General features: G+C 40.5%; 1 protein-coding gene across 1 annotated transcript; it reads right to left on the bottom strand.

Annotated features, from left to right (window-relative positions):
* Positions 1-809: 809 nt before the first annotated feature.
* Positions 810-24,615, bottom strand: TMEM47 (transmembrane protein 47). Its single transcript, XM_027743898.2, has 3 exons — positions 24,095-24,615; positions 10,682-10,822; positions 810-4,600 (listed from the first exon to the last, which is right to left on the bottom strand). The coding sequence occupies exons 1-3, from the start codon at positions 24,318-24,320 to the stop codon at positions 4,422-4,424; spliced, it is 546 nt and encodes a 181-aa protein (XP_027599699.1). The 5' UTR covers positions 24,321-24,615; the 3' UTR covers positions 810-4,421.
* Between the last annotated feature and the right edge of the window lie 2,618 nt (positions 24,616-27,233).

The following is a 27,233-nucleotide window of genomic DNA, read 5'->3' as shown; positions in this document are numbered from 1 at the left end:
TCCTTTTCCATCACTTGATTTCCACTCTGTGTACCCCACCCTTGTGCCTGTATTCGCTCAGCACTTGCTCACTGCAATAGTCCACTGAAGCCAACCAAGGATTTTGCCTCCCCTTCTCCTATTGCTTTCTGCTGGCAGCCTCAGGCTGCTGCCCACCTACTTGAGAGGTATCCAGCCACGCAGGGGATGACAGTGCATTACCCAACAGTAGAAAAAACACAGTATCATGTCCTTAGTATTTTAAACATGCTTTTCCATTTTTGAAATACCACATTTCCGATTCAAAAATAGCACCTGTTTTTCTGTTTTGTTTTGTTTTGTTTTTTTTTTTTCCCGGGATGAAAAGTAACCCAGGTTTCAGAATCAAAATAGAAAAAAAGTATTAATTATTGGAAATGTGAAAAAGAAACCTGTATAAAATTAATACATTCCTCCACTGGAACAAGGTGCTCAGTATAGAGGCCCATTTCAACACATAGTCTTGGTTTTTACATTAAAAACATTATGGGTTTCTGATATGACAATACTTACATTTTTATAAAGGCAGTATGGGCTCTGTGACACCCAGAAACCTGCCCTGTGCTACTGCTGTATGGCCAGGTGAGATGCAGGATCTTGCCAATAAAACCCCTCCATCTCTCCCTCTCTCCCCGCTGTGTATTTTGATAAGACTCCTTTAGCATGGAAAAACTGAATACCAGGCATATTCATTAGCCTAAGAAGACTGTTCCTTCTCAGCCTGCCCAACAGGAAACCACACCGTTTCAGCTGCATATATCTTCTACTCAGAGCAAAACAGGCACATTTTGTTAGTGTAACAATTTTTTTTTTTTTATTTCAGTTACTTTTTCACATAAAACTTTATGTAAGCTACAAAAATCGTGAAATGCAGAAATGGTAATAAAACTGCAAACTTAAAAGTTCAGATAAAAAACATCCATCTTTCCCTGCTAACAATGACCATTTAAAACGAACCATATTGTGATGGATTCATTTAATAAACATACCATACACTTCTCAAAAATAAATAAAGAACAACATCAGAAAAACCAATACTATCAACAACATGAAGCATTTAGTAATTTTCTTTTTCCTTGAAAGACATAAATGACATTTCTAGGCACAGTTTTAGGCATTATAGAGGACACAGAGGCAATAGGTTAGTGTGCACTGCGCTGTACAAAAATACAGTCTGAATAAATTACATTGCTAGCCATAAGATTAGACTTCACTTGCCAGTCAGTTCATTGCATGTTTAATAATATACAGTTACATGCTAATCCATATATATCATTTATATTTCAAACACATAGGTCTCTCTATATTTGTTTTTAAAATTTACAAAAGCTAAACGAAGTTGTGCAAGAAATCCAGAAGAGGTGCCAGGTATTTGTCAGCACCGGACGGTATACTTTAAGCTTAAAAAATACAAATAACTAGCCCTGCTTGCAAGTTTGCTATATATATATTTATTCATATATATTTGGAAGAAAAAAAATGGATTTGTTGTGGGAGAGAATCATTTTGCCAGTGAGATAAAGTCCAACAACTGAAATAATGGTGACATGACACAATCACAACATACAAAATTATTAACTTGTCATACGTACACTCAAGACACAGATATGCATCATTTTTGTGGCTAAAAAAAAAAAATCAGCATAAAGTTGTATTTGCTTTTAGTTCAGTGCTGAGAAACAGAATGCTTGCTGAAATTTGCAATGGTAAAGGGGAAATAAAGCCACTGCAGTAGCAACCTAAGCTAAAGGTAGGTACCTATGTCCACTTACTAGATGCCCAAACACAAAGGGCTTGAGGAGTCTGAGAGGTGTGTCCTGATAGATTGCATCATCTTCAAGAGGAAAAGCACATGTTGAAACTGAAAATCAAACTTCTGACTCAAATAAGAATAAAGAACTTTGTCTTTAGGCATTCATGTTTGTAAATTGTTTTGCCTGAACACCTTTCACATTAACAGCCGGTGACTTGCAGAGCACATGCTGTTCATTTGCATTTGCCTTAGGCCTGACAGTTGCTTTCACTCAAACTCTACATACAGAAAAATAATTTGATAAATTAGTGGATAAGATACGGGTTCAGCATTGTACCTTCTTGTCAGCACAGACCAAGTGCCACTCATTGTCAGCACCAAAACACCATCCTCTTAGAAAGGTACAGACGTCTTCTCACAGTGGGCTTCTCTACGCTAACCTAATTCCCATGCCAAACTACAATGTTCTCCATGCTGCTAAATAAAAGCAGAACTACACAGCTGTTCAGAAAGATACAGAGTTAACTATATACTGAATATCTGCCTTAAGTCAGTCTCAGGAAAAAAAGCAGAGTTACAAACGCTCTCTGGTGCCTGTGAAACAACTGGACATAATTTTTCCTCTCCTTTTTGTTCTCCAGGCATTGCCACACAATCCCTTCCATGTCAAGCTATCATTTTGCTCCATCTAATCTAATTAATCACCACTGGTCCTGCAAAGACTGCCGATATGGAATATGCTGCCACGGTAGTAAAAGACCGAACTCCAGAGAGCCCCAGAGTTTTATAAACCTTCTTCATACGTCAGCAATACTCACACAACAACCTCCTAAAGGCAGCCCTGTGGTCCCACAGTCACTGCAGAACCTCAGTGCCCTGTAAATGGTGGCACAGCATGAACACTATCGATGCAATCTTAACATCCAGGAATCCAGGAGTCTTTTCCATGGAACCAGCAAAACCATTTGTGCAGAGGTGGATGTGCAGCCCCAGTATATCTGCTTGTGCAGAGGTCCACATAGAATATATTTTAATTTTCTCCATTAAAAAAAATAGTTATTTCTGAAGATTACAATTGTATAAAAATATGCTCATAATTAATTGAAAATATCCAAATAAGCAAATTGTAAACAAAAATAAAAGTGATGCAGATTAAATATATGTGTCAGTTCTCCCAACTTTATCTTCTATTTCATTTCATGAGTACAGTCTCTGGATGTTTTAAGTGGGAAACATACTAAGCAAGGAATAATCGGATGTACATAATCATCAGACAGTCCATTATAAATTCAGCTTTTAAAAACAAGAGATTACCTCCTGAAGTGCTAATGTTTTCATATGGACATGATGGATTCTCGGCTGTATTCTTGATGATCAGAGACATTCAGAACCTAACTAGACTTTTAAAAAATGGCAGTTTTTTAATTTGCAACAGGCTTAGAAAAGAATTTTTAGTAAGTATTAAATTACACGTGGAATAGCAAGTAGTTTTTTTGTCCAGTTCTACCTTAACTTGATGTGAACTTTTAAGCATTTCCCATAACACAGAGTCTGTACAAGGGCATATACAGAAGACAAACCATTTTATGTTTATTTTGTAACACCAACCAAAATTGGGGGTACCAATCCAAGACTTTCCAGAATGTGTACAACGTTAGTATTTTAACCACTGCATCACAGCTCATATTATAATTTTAAGACAAATTGTCTCTCTCTCCCTCTGCATAAATATCTGCATTATATATATTCCTTTATACTAACAAATACCTTTCAAAAATATAACTGAACTTGTTCCATATGCATTCTTTTCATGACAATGTTTGGAAGTTAAATGGTTGCTTAGGACAACTGCAATTCATTCATACCTTTCAGATGCCTGAGGGACAGACCAGGTCTTTTCCTACTCCCCCTTACCTCCACCCCTCCAGCAAAATACTCAAGAGCTGAGACAACTTCCAACTACACAGTCAGAAGTCTGGTTTGGACTTCCTTCAACAATCTGCTGCAGCTGGCACAGTGATGTTGAATTCATGAAATCCTGTGCGGGTTGGTGGCTTGTTTGGGTTTTCCTTTTTTTTTATTATTCTCCCAGAAGACTGTTGAATGCAGATATTAGACAAGTCATTAACCAGTTACATTCACTTCCCTCAACACAGTCACTTGCAAACTAATTTCTTAAGAGTGTTTTTGAGCAAGTACCAAGGGACCAACACAGCCTATCGTACAAGATGCCACTGCCTGCTTATCAGTCCTCTGAATCCTCTATGATACAGGGAAACTTCTAAATGGAGACTATACCAGCTGCTCCCCTGAAGGCAATGGCAGATGCTGGCATTGCATTCTCATTCCAACTAGTTTTCTCACAATGATCGCTGTGTCACGTAGATCCTTTTGCTTGTTGTCAGGAAAACTGAAGCTTACGTATCAGCAGCTCGCAGCATCTGCCTGTGTAAGATCAGTAATCCTAGTGTTTGCAGTTCTTTTAAATGGTTGTAAAAGCTGGTTACAGTGTTCACACCCAAAAGGCAAAGGCTATTTTATCAACAGAGCAGACTGTTTGGTGCTCCACGAGTGTTCTAAAAAAACTGTGAGCTAGAAAAGATGGGGTAATCCTTTTTTTTTTTTTAATTTTTCTTCTCATTAAATGATTCTAGTAATAGTCTTCATAGTTCTTAGGGTTCAGGCAATAAAGAATGGCACCCCCAAATGAAAATATAGTTGCACCCCATGCCAGGCCATAGCCCCAGTTGAACTCATGGTATATTTTCAAGCTGACCGTTTCGATGAACTTGATCGGGTAAAGGACTAAGCTGCAGACCTGGAGAACAACTGGAAGAGAAAAAATAATACAACTGTCAAAAGAAGCCTTAATTTGTTTCCCTAAAACAAGGAAAACATCACATATCTGAAATTAACATATAAAATGCTCCTGGTGAGTTTTTAGCTTGGAAGTACTGTTCTTTTTGAATTACCTTCCTTTCACTCACAGGCAACACAGCAGCTCTTCCATATTCCCTCGATGAACAAATGTTACTGCTATGGTATAATGACAATCCTTCAAATGTCCACAAAATAAACAGCAAAAGGAATATTTTCTGTATTCCTTTCTGTCTCTCTGTTTTAGTTTGCAGTCATTATTCTTTCCATAATAGCAAAACTTGTTCTATTGCCATTATAAATAAGTCAAAACGAGACACAAGAATAAACGAATATTAAGAAATATAGCTGAGAATCAAATAATTTCCTTAGCCTAGAAATAATTCACTGTAGTAGGTGATACATATTTATGCTCAGTAGACATTCACTGAATTACATATTTCATATGCATTACTGTATAGTATAATCAGAATTAAGGATGTTGTCACACAGAATACCAAGGAATCTATAAAGTTTGATCAGTCACTAAACTTCAAACTGGCAAAACACTGCCTTATATTACAGATTTAGGGGGTGGGTCAGAAATGTTTTGTGATGAAAAAAAGCTAATAAAATAGATAAAATCCAAGGCAATAAAAAACCTTCAAAATCATTACTTCCTACAGCACTGTCTCAGAGGCCAGATCTGCTGCAGCCCGATCCACACGTTTGCAGGGGAATTCAGCAAAGCTGTTAATTATTGTGCTACGTTAAAAACCCCCACATACAGTAACTTGAAAAATACAAAGACGAAGAACCTTGATTTTCATAAGATTATCTCGTTTTCACGGGTATCCATTCTCTTTTAAATTCAGACTCACTGTTAACAGAATATTGGGACAACAGTTTACAAGGCGAGCAGGTGAAAGCCACACTTGTTCTGAAGACAAGAACAAGCTGTATGATGTAGTGATTCTTCAGGCCTCTTGTTCTGCCACCCACAAAAGATCAAACATCCCAGGAATCATCCCTTTTACCCCTCAAATACATGATATGTCCCATCACAGTGCTCCCTTCCATCATTTAACAGTAGCAATTTTAAAGACTTCAGCACATAACCATCCCTGCAAAACACCCCAGGCCCCGTCTACAGCCAGGCCGGGAATACACACACGACTAAGCATGTGCTTAAAGTACTTGCCGGCCTGACGCATGCTCTGATGACAAAGTTCAGTGGTATGCAACATAATGCCATAATGACTACTTTCTTTAACATTTCCTGGATCATTTTTTTACAGTTTATTAGGTGTTGAAAGAGGAACAGATGCAATTTGAGAAGTGTTACAAAGCCAGTGCCAATATAAAATGCCAGTGGATAAAAGGGAGGAAGACTACTTTGGACCACAGAAGCTGTTCTGAAATTACACTGAGAAATTACAGGAAAATAAAAAAGCAGTAATTATATTCTCCCACTGCTTGAACACCTTGCACACTCAAAATCTCTCATTTGCCTTCTCGCTCCCACATGCGTCTTCAGTGTTGTCAAACTGGCCCCTTTCATTAGCCCTGGAGACTGAAGCTCACCTGTCCTATGGACAGGACTCGCAAGGGGAGATGATTTCCCATGTTCATTAGACACTCTATAACACTATAAAAAACTCACTGGAAATTCCAGCTCTCCCTGCCTTAGCCTACAGACTAATCTTTGGACTCTTACTCGAGACCAACAACCTGAATAACGTTTGCTTAGTGGATTTTCTGATGGGGATACCAAAATCCACAGGATTTTTTTTTAATTCTACATTTATTGAAGTGTTACTTTATGTTATTCCATTTTAATATAATTTTTTTGTCTGTCAGCTAACAAAATACTGTGCAACACTGGAGAAACTTTGGCAGGATACACTAGAGAAAGCACCTACTCGTATGAAAAGATTATGCATTCCAATTCTGTATAATGACAGCATCACTATACCCAAAAGCACCTCAACATATGCTCAGCTTTCAACACATCTTTAAGACCATTCAAAGTCAATAAGGATTTCCAAAGATGTATGGAAACAAACAACTTTTTTTAGTGACTTCCTGAACTGGGATGCAGCATATCTGCTGAGTCAATACAGAAACTGCTCCGTCTGTGTCTGTGTCAAGTGCAAACCAAGGCAACTCTCCACCTTCCCCAGTGTAACATATGAAGTATGCTTAACTTCAATCTACAGATTGGACTTGTCAAAACACAACAAAAAAGTGATTCTCTTGGAAGAGGAACATGCTAAAGCAGCAACACTCACAAAAGGGGTTTCTGACATTTTTATAGTTCCTGCTTTTGCTACTACTGGTCCAGCTACACCATTGCAAAACTCAAAGGAAGTGCTGGCAGCAATTGGCTGGTGGGAACAGCCACACTACAGAGCACTGTCATCACTTTGCACTAATTTTGCCTTCTGTCATTGTTTTTCCCTGTAGAGCAGGAAGGGAGCTGTGTAAGCAAGAAACAACAGTCAGTGAAGTTATGAGAAATGACCAGTATGACCCAAAAAGATGTTGAAACCAACGCCTGCAACTACTGACCTGCTTCTAACGAATTTAAAGGAACTCCATGCTATGCTGGCCTGCATGGAAGCGTGTACAAACTCTCTTCAGAAGCACTAGTCTTTTTCCGTAGAAACAACGGGCTGCAAAGGAAATCTTAAAAAATCTGCTACTCAAATGCTATTCGAGAAAGGCTAATCATCTCAAACTAGATTGCTCACTTCAAATGTAGACCCATTTTTATGACTAGCACTATGATGCTTGCAATATGGGAACAGGAATACTAGTTTTATTCCATTTACATGAAATATAAGCAATTATATGTTCTCACTGCACTAAACATGCAGAAGTCTACACAAATGCTTTAAAACTAGGAAAATATAATTTCAGTCATCTTTTTTTTCCTTGTTCAAATGTTTGACTATAACACTTTTGATATCAATCCCCACACACACACACGCTCTTATGGTGCGGCTTTCTAATTGATCTGTAATTATGAAAGTGATGGTTCTGGCTAGTAAGTTCTGCACTTCTGTTCTCTACACCATTCCTCCCATTCCTCCTGATAATTTCACATGAGTAAAGCACTTCTTTAATAACTAATAGCTGTTGCACTTTCAAAGATTACCAGAAAATGTAGCTGCAGCAGTGACAGAAAAAAATCCAGGAGGGTAGTATGGGCCAAGGAGAACATGCTTGGAAAGGCTGTGGAATCTTCACGCTTGAATTTTTTCAAAACTGGTCCAGACAATTCTGTCACTGTTAGTGACTGTTCTGCCTCAACAAGGAGATTGGACTACATGACCTACAGAGTATTTTTCACAGTAGTATTTCTTTGATATTATGACTCTTTTTGCTGCCCTGTAGCAACCTGCACTATATCCTACTTAAGTCAGTCCTACTCTTTCAGACCATTTGATCAACTTCTCAAAATCAAATTCTGTCTTCAAATGTATCTGCAACGTTTTCTAGCTTCACTGTAAAATTTGAAAAAATAAACTTTTATTCTATCTTCCACATCATTATGACAATAGGTAATACCACAGAACTCAGGATTCAATCCAGCTGGACTGTGCTCTGACTCTCTGTCAGAATTAAAAACTATATCCTCTAAATATTCTCCAAATATTATCTGTCACCATTTTTTATTACTCTGTCACCTGTAATACTTTCCCTTAGCCACTGTTTCCCTAGCTTGCATATAAAACCATCTTGTGAAATGTGTTAAAAGCTTACTAACCTCAACAGGTTATTCTCCCAAACATTGCTACATTTGTTAAGCACCAGAAGGCAAACTTTTTTTTTCCTGTTATGGACTTCCAACAGGTAGACTTTCTCTATCTGACCCAAAATTAAGACTCGGTTAGCGCTTAGTTATCTGGTAAGTGCGTCATGAAACTCCTATACTGACATGTTTGTGAAATGGTGCTTTGAGGATGCAGTTTTCAGAGCCAGTCTGGTTCATGAGCACTAAGATATCCCAGCAAGTACATCAGCTAGTGACTTCTACTAGACCAAAGAGCTGTCTGAACCAAGGTGGCTCCAGAACGTCCTGCAACTGCCTCTCTGTGCACGCCACATTCTTCCATCACCTGAGGTATTCCTGTTCCTCTCACCATTAAAATACATACTGACAGTTCTGTGAAAATACATTCACAACTCTTCATTACTTGCTGGCTTATTCTGAAGTGTCTAGGTTGAGGGGTTTTTTTGTCCCTTTGCTTTCTCATCTCTTCCAGTTCTAGTCAGTCAATCTTCTCCCTCCCCTACAGAGTTGCTAACTGAAATCTGAAACTGAGGGGAAAAAAAAAAATCAAACCTTGAAGGAAAAAAATATCCTGGAGCCAACTGTTTGGACTCTAAAGCACACTTTTCCATTTTGTCCTTTCTTCCACTCAGAGACATTTTCTACCTGACACCCACACAGAACATTCAATGTCTCTGGGCAATTCATACTATGTCATTTTTCCAGAGTAGGTAGACTCCTAACCAGAGTCATATAGAATATTTGGGCTAAACGACCAATACATTTTCCTCTTAGACACAACAAAGCACTAAACCCCCCCTACCACCAACCTTTTGTAGTAAAGACTAGAACTAATTTTATGCAGAGGAGAACAGATTAAACTTTAAGACAAACAGTAGAATTTGGGGAAATCTTTTCTTAGGGAAAGTTGGTTTTTTTTCTTAGTACAAACTTAACTACATACTAAATGAGCAAGTTGGAAGACAGGCAGTGTATGGCTGAACAATTACCAAGTTACTACACAATGTTATGAGAAATAAAGTCAAAAGCCAAATACGAAACCACTACAGAAACTGAATAATCCCATTTTCTTCAAGGTTAACTGCCCAGCATGCTTTAAAATCTCAGAATTAACACTAAATTTTAAAACAATGGTACCAGTACTTTACTCATTCAACCAAACCAATGTGACACATAGAACAGAACCAGACCACTTCCATCGAGGGAATCTAATCCAAGGTTGCTTTCATTTCCGAAAAGGAAATGTAATCTACAAATATCTCTTTAGCACATAAAAGTGCATCTTGAAGGATTCAGCGGCTCCATCAAGGTAAGGTTAACACCAGGGGGCAGCAGGAGCCTTCCCCGGAGCTCTGCTTCATCCCAAACCCTGCAGTTCTGTGCTCTTATCCTTTCATATCCTTGTAAGTGGCTTTTTTTAATACATCCCCAAGACTAGGTTCTGTCATCCTCTTCATTATGGGCAATCAGAAGGGGCTTAAGCTGCTGGCTCCAATGCAGATATGAGTGACAGGATGAAGGCAGACCATGCTTGGTGAATCTCAGGAGAATCTGAGACATCCTTGCTGATGAAGCCCCAGAACACCAAAATGTACAAAAGGAGATGATTTGATATTGTAATTATACCTCACTGGACCAGTCTTACAGAAAATTCAGATTCACAGGTCTCCCTTAAGATTTTGCGATAGTTTATATAAACTGTTCCATTTTCATGTTTTTTAAACCAAGCAGGGACTACACTGTGACAGCCTGTTAAATTAATCACTAAGTAAGCAAGATGACACTATGAAATTAATTCCTTATGGCACAGGGGCATATATAAACACCTTGCAAGATAATCCTATTTAGAGCTTCCAGGGTTCATCTTTGGGCATTAATATGCTTATTTTAAAATTGTAAAAGGAAAAGCATTAAGATAAAAATGGCTTTGCATGAAGAATAAAAACGGGGACACCAAACAGAACAAAATCACAGATTAAAAAGGGTATTTTGAGATTTATCCTCTGTAGTTTCCCCTGCTGCATGAAATTCACAATACAATAAATACAATGCAAATAAATAATTGTTTATGAACTAATAATAGTGCAACTGCAAAAGTGATTTATGCTCTGGAGAACCTATATCCTGCAAAATCTCACCGGAGTTAACACAGAAGTAAGCCAAACATCTCTGAATCAGTATGCAGAACAAGGCATGTTTTCTTCACAAAAGAGAAGCTGCTCTCATGAAACCATTTCAGTGGTGCCAGTGCTCACCTGCAGCAAAGAGCATGACTGCAACTGGTCTGTAGAACCGCCTCCGAGATCCCACGCAGATCGAGATCAACCCAACCAGGAAAGCTATGAGAATAATGGCAGCACCACCCAACAGCAAAGCCAGAGTAGCTATCTGCCAGTCTAGGGGGGAAAAAAAAAAGAGAAAGGAAAAAAAAATTAATTTCAGCAAAACAAGCCCACAGACCTGACAGAAACAGCAAAATATGAGGAACGCAGAGGCTGCATCGAGGCTCAGGTAAATAAACAGCTGTGCCTTGAATTTCTTTTCGCCTCATTAGTGAATCACCTTTATAAAACAGATGTAACTCAGAAGCAAAGTGCCACAACCTCCCACACTCACTCAAGGCTTAGTTGGCCTCACTGGGATTTTGTCTTGAGTAAAACTGAATAATTTGGTCCCCTGGTTTTTATCCAATTTAGAATGAGAAAGCAAGGCTGGATAAGGATTAGCTAGTGTGTGTTAGCTGACCTTCAGTCTGTTGTAACTTTGTCACAAAAGAGAGTGAAAGTCAAACCTCTGCTAGAGCTGATTAGGATGACATACCAAGAGAAATGCATGGAGCCTCACCATACACACCTGTCATTTGGAAAGCACCAAGGTCACTTAATATGAATAATAAAAGTGAGGTAAAGGAAGGAGATGCTCAAAGGAATTTTTAAAAAAATATTCAACACTAAAAAAGAGCTGGAAGTCAAGCCTTTATAAAGGCAGTAACAATCATTAGTTGCAGACCCAGTCAAATCTCAAGCCCATTTTAAAATGTCAGTTATCCTCAAGTGTCAACTCTTCCCCCAAAAGCAACTTCTGCATTTGGCCCAGTGCATTTTTTGGTTATTCTCATACATAATGGATGCGGTTATAAACAACATTCTTGCAGTCTTAAATCACATAAACCAAAATCCATTTGTAAACTGATGACCACGATGGGTCTATACAACATTCAAGATATAACTTAAGAGCTTCTGTGGGATTTTAGAAAGGCACAGGCTTTGTGCTGTCTCTTTTTTGCAGGAGAATATCTAAGACCTTGCCTCTATCCAATAACAGGCATCAAGGACTTATCACTACTATTTACCAATTCAAGGAAGATGACATAAAATCAGCTTGTGGGAGAAGGACCTACAGATCCTATGCATCTCATTACTTTGAAAGTAGTAGCACCCATGTGATACTCAGGATAAAATGTCCAAATGCATTATATAGTTCAAAGAAAATAAGATTAATTATTTCCAAAATAAATTTAGAGATCTTAAGGTTACTAAAATAACAACAACAACAAAAATACACATTCTCTTTTGGAAAAGAGTAAAAAGCACTGTTTTAAAAAGCAATGCATCCAGTTTCAAGATTAGTCTAATCTGCTGAAGATACTGACAGTGAAGTCGTGGAGTTTGGGAATGGAATGCTGGCAGTTATCACCAAAAAGCCTTCATATATTATATGAAAAAGGATGAAAGAGATTGAAAGAAGAAAGTAAATAGAAGAGCTAGAAAGAAAGTGACTTTAAATGTGTGTTTGTGCAAGTACACACATTTATTTTCATTCTTTTCAGAAATCCAGGTATGTTGTTTACTAATACTTTAATTATTAAGTACTCAACCTTCCAAGCTATTTTACTCCTTCTTTTCTTACTGGACTAAAACCCAAGGCTGGGAACAATCTCTCATTCTCCTACTGTCAGCATGCAATCTCTAATGTCAGTTTGTTATGTGTCCCACTGATATACTATTATTATTGGGATGAAAATATGATTTTAGTACTGGATAGAAATGTTATGGAGAGTTGTTTTTAATGCTGACATGATCGTTCAGAAACACCAAGTGGTTAGTGTACTGATGATTTAGAAAGGATTCTTCCAATATCAGAGTGCATTACAGATATAAAATACAGAAATAAATAAACAGAGTTGACCACTTTGGAACAATATGAAAGAAATCCTTGCACTAGAAAATTACACAGATACGAAGACTAGACACATAAATCCATATTGCACCAAAGTTAAAAGCCATACAAAATTGTTTAAATAAATCAAAGTGCCAGATGGGAGAATTCAGAAACTAAGATTTTTGACAGCCACTACAAATAATAAAATACTAAATGTTATCTTTGCATTGATCAGATGCCAAAGTCTAATGCAAAGGGAAGGTGTGCAACACTGGAGTAGCAGCTAAATGGAAAAAAACATTGAGTATCCTATTACTTTCCAAAACCACATTGGCCAGATCACCAAACAACTGAAAATAACCTAGGCAAAGATAATATAAACATGGGGCTAAAATACAGTTTGACTTCCAGGACAGATAGACACATATGAATTTTATAAAGGTTAAAAAATAAACAAACTACCTTACTATAGAACTGATGTGGGAGGTAGAAGGACAAATGAGTGTTGGAAGACACCTACACCGCTAACTAAAAAAGAAATTACTTGGATAAACAAAATTAATTTCTTGAGTAAGGCAACCTACTCAGTGATGCTGACAGTAGCACAAAACTGAGGCTTTTACTGTTTCACACTACCAGCCGAGGATCAGGTAGTGAATGCTGTGTTCTGTTGTGCCTGAACTTGCCTATTTATTTTAGCTCCAGCCTCCCTTCAGAGGAGCATACAACACTACCAGCCTTTGCCTTGAGCTGCAGGTGAGTGGGACTTTGGTTGAAGAACATTGTGAAGGTCAGACACTAGTGCACAAAGAATACAGGACTAAACTTTCCTATACTGCCTGCCATGGTAACTACATGTTTAAAATTCTTTGTCACCTTGGAAATATCTTAACTTCCAACTCTGAAAGCCGTTTGATCTGGTGACAAAATAAAGCCTATGTTGGAATAAGGAAGTAAACTCTTCTGCCTGGGTCTTCTACTTGACAGCAATTAATTTTTTTTTGATGAAAAATCCAGGCCATTGGACTTTACACAAAATAAAAGAAACATCCAAAGAAAATTGAATCACTACCTCTGAAGGCAGAACACCCTATAAGTCAGATAGCTACAACAATATAACCACATACAGCAAACACAGTTTTCTACAATAAAAATCATTACTGTTCCTCAGACTACCCAAGAGTGATTTATAACACACAGTATTAAAATGGGATCAGCAGACTGCTCTGTTACATAGTGTTACTGGTACACAGAACATAAACATCATAAGCCTACTTTAAGAATATCCAAAATATGCTTCTACCACTTCTAGGCATGCACCAGTCTTGCAAATAAGTCACTATACTCAGTTCAGGAGCCTCAGCAGTTCAGTGAGACTGTATGTTCTCACAGAGATAGAAACATGCATAAATATGAGCAAAATAGGACCTGAGAGATGATAATTATTAGTTTTCTGTATTCAAAACATAACATGGTTACACTTCAAGAGTGCACATCAGTATTTTTCACTGTACATTGCTGATTTTCTACATTACACATCTACCTCAGAAAAATATTAGGAACTAGTAAGATTTCAGTCACGCAAATGTTAATAAACTTTTAAAAAATCTCATAGTCATGCCTCAAATAAGCTGCTTTATTGGTTCAGACTGAAAAGTCTACAGAATGCATAACTTCAGATTTTTTCAGTGTTCTATCTTTTTAGCAATATTTTAAGAATTACACTGATAATACCACCTATCCCATCTGAACAACTAGAATTAAAACATTTTTGACAGTTGTTAAGTAACTCCAGAGATTTCTTAATAAAAGCCTCACTTAATATATACTATTTTTAGGTCTGCAAATCCCTAAGAAGCATCACAACCATGAGAAATATATACTGCAGTTCTGACAGTGATGACACTGTTTGCATATCTGTAATTATAACAATCTGCCTATTAGTTTAGGGATGTGGGTTTCAATATTTGGAAATATATATATATATATAAATATGAACCTAGGTACTTAACACATATTTCCAAAACATGTATGTTGTTCATTAAAATTACCATCTTCAGTTAGAAACAAAAAACTCCAAAAACTGAAACAATATCATCATGGTTTTGGGGGCTAATTGCTCATACATCAGTCAGGGCCTTTTTGTAAGGACAGTTTGGTCTCCTTGCTCTTTGGAAACTCGGCCTGTTTCTCAGTGATACAGAAGCCCAGTGCCAACTGCACACTGAAATATGTGATTCTCCTCCCTTCTTTCTCTCAAAAGAAATGACCTAAGGCTTTAAGCTGTACAGTAATTTTTAATTAAGAGTAGCTCTATTTGCTCCATTTCTTGGACAAAATAATACTTCAGTACTAGGATAAAATCAGAAAAAAGCCATAAAAGGAGAAGAAAACTCATCAAAGCTCTGAAATTTTATTTTAATAACTAGGTCCTTCTTTAACATGAGAAAGAGCAATGCAAAAAGCAAGTATTGTCACAGATGTTCTGTTTGCAGCAATGTACCCCAAAATTAAATATTTTATCTGCACGGTATTCTACACTAAAAGAAGTGGTGGGCATAGAAATATAATGTGGAACATGTGAAACATTTGTGTATAGGGCTCTTTCAGACAGTGCATGTGAGCTGAATTAACTTCTTATGAAACAATCAAATATTCCTTTCTTTCATACAGTGGCTCTCCACCAAGTCTCCTTCTCATAAAGGCTAAAGTAAGAAAATACATTCAGCTGTTACATGATGAAGGCAATGACTGACCTTCTAGCATCAAGCAAAACCTTGGTACGGAACAAAATGCAACATTCACAGAAGTTTTTCTGATTCATTGCAAAGCTTCTACTTTTCACGTACCTGCCCTCAGCCAATAAATACACTTAGAAATTGTAATATAGCATTTAATATAAAGAATAATGAATTTGAAAGAATGTGTCAAGCAGAGAAAGTTGAGGCACCCACACATAAGAAATTAAATATAACCCACTCAATATCATAACAATCAACTTAGATAAAGAAGATGGCTAGAGATATTCCTAATTGCTTCATATTCAAACTTAGCCATCAAATAGCCAACAGAAGCTTAAAAAGTGCAGTGATTACATAAAACCATAAAGGTAGAATCTAGTTTCTAAAAGTGCACTGCACAACCAGTAAGATTTTCTCTTTCTTCAGCGCAATCAGGTGCACAAACTTCAGTGGAAGGGGAAGCTCCAGTGAATTTGGTGGAAATGCTGAGGTAAAATAAGAACTTTCAGTGGCCATAAGTTCTCACATCAAATTACTCCACAGAGAAGTCAGTCCTTTGGAGCCTCACCTGAACCATAATTATGGCTTTTAAGGAGATTCTCAGATGAATTCAGCTGTGGATGAAAGGGATATTGGCTAAAGCTGGGAAGCCCAGTGTCTGTAAGTTACTTGGTCTGTATTCCTCTGCTCTTATATAGCCAGCACTGCAAGCAGAGTCTTTTGAGACTCTGTAGCATACACTTCTGCACACTGCAGAGAGAAGCACTTTCTGACAAGATCCATACCGATCCTCCATAAGTTGCTCTAGCTACAGCTTACTACAGTGGAGTTTTGTACAAAAATCACAAGTATTTTCTGCTTCTTGTTGATTAGTGTACTATGCTTACTACTGCTGGCTGCTGCACGGACATACTCTGCCTTTTACCTTGTCTTTTTATTTTATAGATTAAGGTTTTTTCTAAAGAATGAAAATTACTTGTGCATGTGGACACTCAGACACCCAAAAGCATTACCAGAGCTATGGAAAATAGCCAGCTGTGGCTGAATGCATCATTTCCTTAAGAGAGAACTCAAACACTTCACACCAAGGCTTTCTTCTAAAAGCCATAAATTTGAACACATAAAATAGCTATGTGAGGTCACAAATATGTTAAAAATAAGCTTTTTGAAGACATGTCATTTTCTGCTGTTTCAACAGGAAATTACTATTCCCTAAGAAATCAGTCTTCATCCACACATAACACATGGGACAAAGTCCTCAATAACCCAAGTCTCACACAACACCCGTGGGCTTAGCGGGAAGACTTTCCCATAGCTCTAAATCACAAGGACATTGACAACACTCGAAGAGAAATTTAAGCATTTTATTGTGGGTGCCAGAATCCCTAAGTGCCTTCTAAGGATAATTCAGAGGCTCCACATAAGGCATCAGTCATTTTCCATTTACTGTACAAGATGCTTGTAGGATGATTTAGTGTTCCTGATGCCAAGTGGAGAGTCACTTAGAATCAGTCAAGGAAAAAGAGAACAAGCACAGAGACATCCAAAAAACACCCAACTGGGGCAGACCCAGATATGCCTGTGTCTTAAAGAGATGCAGAATGCTAATGGATAACGATGACAACCAACCAATGAAAGAGGAAAGGCAAACACCTCCTTGGCTGCCATATACCAGAGGCTAGAGAGCTTCTCAGAAGCTGCAAGGTCTTTGCTTCCCAGCTCCAGCTTGGACTCAAACCTCTGCTCCCATTTCCCAGAGGGATTTTTTAACTGCTAGGGTAGATTGTAACTACTCTCTTCTTCTGTCTGCTAGACCTAAGCCTGAAAAAGACGAGCATGAGATTTATGAGGTCCATGAGCAAACAGATGTGAGGGAACCCAAATCTGAGTCTTGCTTCTGAGTGCCTCTTACTTAACTGGTCCCTTCCCACATTCTGTTGCTGTTCATGCACCTTTCCACTGAGGTACAATACTGACCATTACTGTAAGGCAGCCCAGACTCAGGGCTCTCTCACCTTTGAGGGAAAAAGTCCTTAGCAGCCATCCACAGAGCTGCATCCCTCTCGCTTGGACTCCTCCTATAGATTTCCTCTTCTCCACAACAAGATAACTGTGATGAGAGGGGAAGAGGCTGACTCTTTTCCAGGCTAGATAACAGGCTACTAGCAGAATGCTCCAGGCAGTAGGTACTCTGCCAACTACCCTCCTCAGCCTGGGAAGGGCATGCTTGATAGTTTGGGGGACTAATTAGGCAGCCACTATCCAGACTCAGTCACTTTGCAATGAAAAGCGGAGTCCCCCGTGCCATTCACCCAAAGATGGCACTGAGAGTGCAGGGGACAGTCTGCTTCCCAGAGAAGTGAGCAGCACACAAAGCATAAATGGTTTGTTTCTCAGGGTAGTCCCTACAGCAGCTTTGCATAAAATACAGACTGCATTAACCTGTCTGATGTCCCCATCTCGGCTGCCATGTTCATCAGACGCGTGGCTCTGAGGCTGCAGGACTCAAAACTTTCTGCGTGCTTCAGCACCACCCCAAGTTTTATCTCCCCTCTCTACAGGAGATTGGACTGTACAACAAAAGCAATAAAGATATGGTAAGCAACTTTACTGCTGTGTAAAAGCAACAGATTTTGCAAGACAACAAAATGGTCCAGTGCCCGGGGGGTTACAGATGTACGAGTACTTTGAAACATAGCAGGTGCTTGCTCATCTGCCCACGGACACACATCTCTCTTGAAGAGTAAAGCTTGCATTCCTTATTTATACAAAATATATACAGTTTGCAGAGGGGTGGGGTGTGTTGTACATCTGCTCTGAGCTGTGGCCTGCCTTTATTTCCAAAATCACGGAGTAAAATCCTTAAAACGCAGCACAACTTCAAGTAAAGAATTAAGTGGTGCCATTATATAGAGCTTTATTTTATCATTTAAAAGGCAATGTGCATTGTATATCACTTTTGCCAACAAAAGTCTTCAAGACAAGCACAGCATTACAGAAAATCATGTAAGCTATAATTCATTCACAGAATAGTACAGCATGTACTTAGGCATTTCCTCCACTGGATATATGGTATTCTTCTGAGATTAGCTTGCTACTACGCCATTTTAATTATTGGCTATTCATTCATTCAATAAAAATAACAAAAAAAACCCCAAACAACTGCACACACCCACAACTCCAAGGACTTCACATAAACCTGGAAATCTTAGAATTATGTCATTAGGAAAGGAGTGTGGGAGATGTGTTATAAAAGCTTCTCATGAAAAGCCCAGCTTTTCTGACCCCTTCTGTATATGCTACTACTTTTTAGCAATCTGAAGTAGCATGCTTTGCAACTGAACAGGAGTGTAATTATTTTCCACAGTTACCAGTGTTCTTCAAGCAAACTGGCAATCCTCTGCAATTTTCAAAACTCATTCCATTGTTCCTTAAGAAAAACAATTAGCATTTAAAAGAGTTTCAGGAGTACTTCCCATCAAAATGATGGCCTTCATATTACAGAACTGGAATAAGTGAAACACAAAGAAATACAGCTGGAGGGACTTTACCCCCTCCTCCTGCTTGTTACCTTGAATCTTATGTGGTCAGCTTGGGCCACAAATTAGTAAGAGAGGCAAGATTACTCTATGCAATTCTAAATAGAAAAATCTCATAAAATATTAAAACTACTTGTATTATTCCTAACAGAAGGAACATCTTATTTAATAAATTTTGACACAGTGGGATCACTATTGATTTTACAACTGCAATGAACAACAGCAGTAACAATAACCCGTTATAGCTACAAGTCTTTTTTTTTTTTTTCTTTTAAGAGTATTATCACTGATAAGGTGTTTGGTGCTCTTGACCTGATCAGATAAACTCATACAAACTTCATGTATTACACACAGATGCGTTCTAACCACATCTCAGCTGGTTGGAGAAGGGTGGCTGAAGTGGAAGCCTCCATCATACTAAAAGGTCCAGACTGCTGAAGAGGAGAGACAGATCTGCTGCACCCACAGAGCATGGCCTTGGGAAGTCTAAGGCTAAAAAAACTGGTCCATTTGTAAAAGAAGGATCAGACCTTAAAATATTCTATCAAGGCCTACTGTGAGGGGTAGTTAACCAATTTAAGGCATTCTGCACAAGTTGAAGAAGCCAAGTAGAAATCAGGTATAAACAGAGTATCAGCCATCATAGAATCACAGAATAATTTAGGTTGGGAAGGACCTCTGGAAGTCATCTAGTCAAGCTCCCCACGGAAAGCAGGGCCAATCTCCAAGTTACACTCAACTTCAAAGTTAGGTCAGCTTAATCAGAGTCTTAGAACCTAAGTTTGAAGTAGTATGGCTTTTGATTTTACATCCACCTTCAGATACAGTGTTGGGGATGATTATTAGAGTAATACACAAAATTACAGACTACAGTTTTCAAAACCAGAGGGAATGTTTTATTCATTCCTCTTTACATTGTATGAGCCATTTTTTTCAGGTTAGTAAAATCACATTAGTTCTTCTTATGTTATTTTACAGCAAACTACCAGCCTTGCTGAGCTTTTTACAAATACATGTCAACATCAAATCTGAGCAATGATCCAGATCTTCTAATGAGGAAGCTGCTTTTCAGCTAGCAATTTCCCCTTGGAACAATTCCTTAAATTCCAAACAAGGAGATACCATCCAAGACTATTCAGGCATGTCAATTCAGATATCTGCATCTAATGTAAAATAAAGGTTAAGTCCCTTGAAGTGCTACTGAATGAACAGCCTCTGATGCTATTTTTATTTTAAGAACAAATTAGAACAAAATTACAAGCATAAAACTAGACTCAAGTTGTTTACTGCACTGTGCTGTAAGCTAAGCTTACCTTCATGGTTTGTTCATCACAAAGTTTAAACACATTGAGACCCTGTTGCTTGAGAATGTTTTGTCTTTCAAACGCTCATGGACAGTTCTAAAAGAGCACAATATTCTTAAAGAAAACTGAATGTTGCATAAGAAAATACACAGGTTGTAAAGTAACAAAGCCATTTACCCCCACATTCACCAGAATGAATATAGTTAATCAGTACAAAACCATTCAAATGTATTTTTATATATGCTATTTTCACAATAAACTAAAATGCTGCAAAGGAGCCACTGTTTTCTATGAATAGCATATAAATGTACTGAAGTCAAAATACACAATCTTTACCTGCAGATCAGATTCTATGGAGCCATTTATTTCTTCCACATCATACATGTGTATTTTTGATTTAAAGAGCTATAATGGCTGTAGTCTATTGCACAAATTCAAATTTACTGTTATTAATTCTGCAGGAAGAAGACAAGTACCTGTACAGGTAGAGACACACCAAGCAGTTGTAAATGGGATGCATTCAATTTTAATGCTGTGAAAGACAAATATTCCTAACATAACTCTTGATAAATCTGTAAATGAACCATCATGAATTAGATATAATGCATTTCAAATAAGATCTAAAAAAAAAAAATTGTTTAAAGACACATGAGTTTAAAATAGAGCTGACCTAAAGACAACTTGTGCATTAGCCAAGTTAAGCTTTGATCATAGAAAATAGTTTTATGCCCAGACAGCTGGTGAAACTTTACAGCTGCATTTCTGGATCTCAAGATTTTATCACAAAACTTTCCACATTGGCAACTTTGCTAGTTTTTCAGCTCCTAAGCTGCTGATAGCGGGAATTTTAGAATTTCATCTCGGGAAGAAGAAGACAAGGGTTATGCAAGAATACCTTTCTAGCTCCTGCACTTACAAAAAAAAAAAAAAAAAAAAGCCATTGGAACAGTGAAAGAATAAATGTGAGAACACATACTCCAAACACTAGCAATGCTCACGGAAAAATGAGGGATTATTTCTGGCTATAACAGCCAATGCAATTGTGCTCTGTACATTTCCTTCTGCTCTCCACTACCAAGTTGCCCTTTTGACAGCAGTCAGGGGTCCTAAATCTAATTACAACAAAAGGTTTTAATTAAACCTCAAATATGCTTTAACAGCTTCTAGCAGGAGCTTGCCCTTGATGATGCCACTTGAGGTGCTCTCCTTCAAGGGATGATGAAGTAAATCTCTTAAAACCATGGGTGAAGATGCCTTTTTTCCTGTGTGTATTACTGCTTTTCACAGCTAGCTAGCTGCAAAGCTGCCTGCACCGGTATCAAACTAAAAGAGCTTTTCCCTGTGGGAGCTCTCCACTATCTCCAAAATACACTGCTTGCTAGATTCTCAATGTAAGAGGAAGGTGCACTTAAAATATGAAGGCAAGCACACAGAATGGTCTCAAATGTGAGCCCAATCCAACTTGGTGAACTTACTGGGAGTCCTCCTACTGACATTAATGGCATTGCAACACACCAGCAGAAGGCAAAGGGAGAACCGTGCAGTTTCTCATATTTCAGGTCTGCTCAGAATGCAGCATTGTGTGCCAAACATGAGGAAAGTGAAGGGCTTGTTCCAGTCACCTCAAGTAAAACAATCATTCACTTCTTCACCAGTAGCTTGTGAAACCTGCCTCCACTACACTGGAAAGTATCTGAGAAAAATGGGTACTCATTCAAGGAGCTTGAATAAAACTGGACAGGCAAGAATCTGGGCACATGACAGTAGAAAGCACCAGGAAAGGACAGATTTTCAACACATAGCATCCAACAAAACTATGTTTCATTCCTATCCGTCCTCACCCATTCATCTTCCACCTTCCCACAAACAGACAGGTGACCAGTAGAGGAACACGAGAGATTACTGTCCTTTTATGCTGTTCCATGAGCTGTCCTGCTTTTCTTAACGTCCCACTTTTGTGTGTATGTGTGTCTACACACGCATGCGTGACAGGGAGAGATGGATCGAGGGGGGAGCCCAGTAAAGTGTGTGCGGAGTCGGCGGGGGGTGGGGGGGAGGGATTTGAAGCAGATTCTCATTCAAGCCATTTGAAAAGTCTTTCTGCAATCAAGGGGATACTATTTCAGGAGACAGGGAGAAGGGGCAAAGGATTCACGTTGCTAAGGAGACACGCAGAAGCTGACATTCCTACATAAATTTCCATTTATACCAGGGGAGAAAAAGAAAGCACTCCAAACTTTTTGTAGATGCCCTGGTAACTGATTGAAACCGGCGTTTCTTTACAATACATTTTGGTGTTATGTGATTTAAAACAAAATCCTAAACAACATTCAAACCCTCAAATATTACTGCACACGACAGAAAAAAAAAAAAAAAAAGCCCAGCAGTAAAGGAACCTGTGCAATTCCTACTCAAGCAGAAATCAGTTATTTCCCAGGACCTATACACAGACGTCAGAAGAGAAAGGAAAACAGAACACATCTAGAATATAGTCAGTCCCCTGTCTTCCTTCCCAAGATAAACATCTTGTCCCTGCACGATTTACCCAACCAGAGAGCACAGCCATCCAAATGGATGATTTAGCGAGGCAAGAGTGTGTGTGTGGAGGACAGGGAAGGGGATGAAAACGACGTGGGGGGAGGCTGGCTGCATTTGTCAGTGTTTCTACTAGGGCTCCAGAAGTTGCTATCAGGCATAAAGTAAATAAAACCGCCCATGAAAACCAAAACAATTACCATACTGCAAAAGAATTTACTGAAAAATATTCAACAGGCAGCTTGTTTTTATCATTCACAACCTGTTTTTGAAGTACTCCAAGCAATAGTGAAATGACATGAAAAAAAATAACAAAGAACTAGAAAGGTGCAGAACGAATGAGCATCAAGAAATCACAACGGGGAGTGTGGCATGAAGGCAAAGGAGCATGAAAGACGATGGGAAGATCAGTACCTGCTAGAAAAAGATACACACAAGCAAACCCGGGTTGATGGAGAGAGTCAGAGCCCAGGTGTCTCCACGCTGGACAAACAACCAGTTTTGGTTTAGGAGCCCCAACTTTCCAAGACCAGTGACTTCAAGGGATGGGGGCGGAGGGGAATTACAAGATACTCGATCCCAAACAGCTTCTCACTGTATAGGAAAGCCGCCACACGGAAAAATAATCAAAACTAGTCCAAACTCGGGATCTTTTGTGACAACATCGAGTCAGATACGGAACCATTCATCCCTTTCGCTCACAGAAGCCAGCCCCGCATCCCTCCTGCCCTCTGGGTCATCTCGCGTGCAGAGGGACGAGCCGAGCGCGGCGCTCCCCTCCAGCACACGCCGCTCGCAGGGACCGCCGCCGCCTCCGCCCCAGCCCGCGGCCGGCGAGATGCGGGCTCGGAGTCGCGCAGCCTGGGGAGGGCAAGCGCCGGGACCAGGCAGGCAGGGAGAAGGAGGAAGAGGATGGGGATGGACGAAAAGGCTCGGGAAGGGAAGGGGAGGGGTGCGGAGGGCGGGAGGACAAAGGTGCCGGTGACTTTTCCCGGCGCGGGGAGCAAGGGCGGCAGCGGGCGAGGCGGGGAACCAGCAGGGGCAGCGGGGGTGGCGGGGCAGGTCCTCGGGCACTGCTCCCGTCCGGGGATAGGGGTGGCTGGCCCTGGGAAGGGGCTGCGATACAGTCCAGAAGGAGGCAAGGGTGAAGGAGAGGCATCTTGGGAGATGCTGGTGGGGCAGCCAGGGCAGCGGGAGGGGGAATAATTCTCAGTGCCCGGGGAGCGGGAGGCGGCCGAGAAGGGGGGAGAGGCAGCAAGGACCGAAGGAGGGCCGGGCAGGGGCCGCAGAGAGAGGACAGCAGGCGGCAGGGGCGCCGAAGGCGGAGGGGAGCGGAGCGGGGCCGGGGGTACCCGGGGGGGGGGGGGTCCAGGGCAGCCGTATCTCACCGCTGTGCAGCGTCGACTCGCAGAGCCAGCTGTCCAAGTTGCCGGGCTTGCGGCAGGACTCCCAGAGGGACAGGTAGTACTGGTGGTCCGCGGTCACCCAGGCGGGGCTCAGCACCGCTCCCAGGTCCAGGCACAGCGCCAGAAAGATGCACACCAGCCCCACCAGCTTCAGCGGGGTTAGCACCGAGACGCGCACCTCCTCCATGCCGCTGCCGGCCGAAGCCATGGGGGCCCAGGGGAAACGAGGAGGAGGAGGTGGACGCGCTGCCGCCGGCCCCGAGGGGAACAGGAGAGAGAGCCCAGCTCCGCGCAGAAGGGGCGGGCGGAGGGAGAGGCAGCGAGACCAGCGCTGACTAACGGCGGGGAGAGGCTCTCGCAGGCGGCGGGCAGGGCAGCGCCGCTCCCTCCCTCCCTCCCTGCGCTCCCGCCCCGGTGTATCAGGTGCAGCAGCTCCCCCCAGTCCCTCCAGCGCCGCCCGCCCCGGCCCGGCCCGACGCGCTCCTCCCTCTGCCCGCCCCTGCCGGGGCGGCCCGGCCCGGGCTCCGCCGGGGAAGGGGCGGGAGCGGCCGCGCCGGGAGCGGGGCGGGGGCGCTGCGGGCTCCGCTCCGCCCCGCCGGGGCCAACTTTGGGGAACTTTCCCCCGCCGCGGGGAAGCGCTCGGCTCGGTTTGCCTGGAGTCCCGCCGCCCCCGAGCGGCCTCCCCCGTCCCCGGTGGGGCCTCGGGGTGTCCCGGGCTCGGCAGCCCCGGCCCCGCCGCCCCCTCTTGCCGCCGCAGAGAGAGACTATGGGAAAGGAAAGGCTGCCTCGGATGTAGGATTAGCGGTGCCTGACCTTGATTCTTCTTCTGAAGTGACCTTTAAATCACAAGTTATTAGCGGAGGCTTTAAAAAAAAAAATTCAGCGTTTCATTATTCGTGTGCGAACTTACCTGCAATTCCCGCTTCCCTCTCCCCTCAGCAGCGTTGCTGATCCCAAATTAAATCTTTGAGCCAAGGATAAGTACTTCACCCACTTTCCATTTAGTCTCTGTTTATTTTGCTTAATTAGCACTGAGGTGCTGAGAATGTCAAGGGCAAATGTTTAGGTTAGTTATTAAACAAGGTACTAGTATAATTCACTGTCTAAAACAGCTCTTCCTCATAAGATAGAAACACACATAGGCACCAAGGTAGAGTATGATGTCCATTAAGGATTATTAAAAAAGGAAGAGGAGGGACATTCAACCCGCGGATTTTAAAGAGAATGTTGCTACTTACATTTGAGGGAGAACTATGAAGTGGAAAGAGAAAAATCAAGCCAGAATAGCCATCATCTAGTGAAGAAACAGGAAAAATATCTTCCATAAGTGCTAATTATTGTATCCCTATTAATATTATTTAGGTTGTGGGTTTGGGTTTATTTTTTTTTCCCTCAAAGATTCAGTTTTCTTTCTAAGCTCCTGATCTTTCTTTCTTCTAGTTATAGGAATGTTCACATTAATTTCAAAAGGCATGGGATTAAATCCTAATGGTTTGCACAACTTTCTTCCAAGTTTCATTCCACCCCGATCACAGTTCAAGGCTGAAGCAGAAAGAAAGAGTATTATTTACATGGCAAACTTCTCAGAGCACAAACAGCTTTGCTCTTACAGCTGCTCATAGGAGTTAGCGTACGAGGTCTAGTCCTGGTTTCCCAGCAGTGTTATGTTAGAGAACACTTGCACATATTGCAACAATTTCTCCTTTTCTCTTCAGATGCCTCCTCTGTTAAAAGCACAAGAACCAAAGCTCGGTACCCTGATACCGTAGTAGGTGTCTGGGAGTACATAAACAGATTGTGTGATGTTAGCAAAAGCTGGGTGTATTTCTGATGGGCTTTTGGTCATAGGTATCTGTGAATCAACTAACACCAGTCTGTCACTAATCCTGAATAAGAAATGCATTTCCTTGACCTGTTCCTATTAGAACTTGGAAGAAAAATAGAAATTTGGGGTTCAGGTTTTGTGGAGTTTGTTGGGATGTGTTTTGTTGTGGGTTTTTTTTGTTGTTGTTTTTTAATGTCTGATATTACTTCAGTAGGTCTATACCAGATATTAATACATTAGCCAATTTGTTTGTTTGATTCATGTTTCTATTGCCTCCCAAATGTAAAATGTTAATTACTGGAAGAACATTGCAAGTACGATTTAAAGAAAAATGAGAAAGGATTTTAAAAAATTGATATAGAGCATAAGTGTGCCATGCTCAAGCCACCTATTTCAAAACTGCATGAAGTGCAGCATCACAGTTCTGTTCTAGTATTTCATAAAAATGTAAACGGTTTACTTGAATATATGAAAACTTGTGCTAATATATGCAGAAATAACACTGGCATCTATAGTTAATGTTGCCAGTACTTTCTGGCAACAAAGGCTCAATTTGTTTTACTTTTTTAAACCTTTGCAGTTTGGGATGGAATTGCCTCTATCAGATACCTACCTTGGGTTGATTTTTTTTTTTTGGTTGTTTGTTTAAAAGTTCCAGCTAAAGTTCAGTCATATGTAGTCTGAAAAATACACATTTTCATTGTCTACAAAAAAAACCCTCCAAAGACTTCAACATTTTTCCCGGTGAGAAGCAGAAGATTGTCATACAACCCCCCCCAAACACAAACGCAACCGCAACGTGCACACTGCAGTACTGCGTGCTATGCTCAGGAGAGATGTGTTTATATCTTACATTCTCCAGAGTTCATCTGTACTGAGTGTGCTGCATCCATTTACAGCTTCTGTGACTGGATGAACAATGTACCAGCAAATGGATGCTCTGTGATTCTCCAGCCTCCATCTTCTGGCCACTCACTGTTCCCAAAGGACCTGGGAGAGCGTGCTAGAGCCCGCTCTGGGAGTGAAAAAGAACAGGGAGATGTCTGCCCATCCCAAAGATATTGTGCTCAAGGAGTATAGGAAAAACAGCCCACGTGGCAGGACTGCTTGGTCCTAAGGCACCATCCGACACTGGGGGTTCAAGGGTTAGCAAGGCAGCCTGGGCTTCACGGAGAGCTGGAAAGAAGGCAGAGACAGCATGAATGTACAAGCAAGATTAGCTGCATAGAGGCAAAAGGGGAAGAGACAGCAAGCAAAAGCCGAAATAGCAGAGTTCATAACAAAGTAACAAGCACC

The sequence above is a fragment of the Pipra filicauda genome, unplaced genomic scaffold (assembly GCF_003945595.2).
Source record: "Pipra filicauda isolate LSUMZ 115617 unplaced genomic scaffold, ASM394559v2 scaffold288_size945232_pilon, whole genome shotgun sequence".
NCBI lineage: Eukaryota > Metazoa > Chordata > Aves > Passeriformes > Pipridae > Pipra > Pipra filicauda.
Note: the sequence above shows the minus strand (reverse complement) of the source record. Positions and strands in the feature narration are given on the sequence as shown.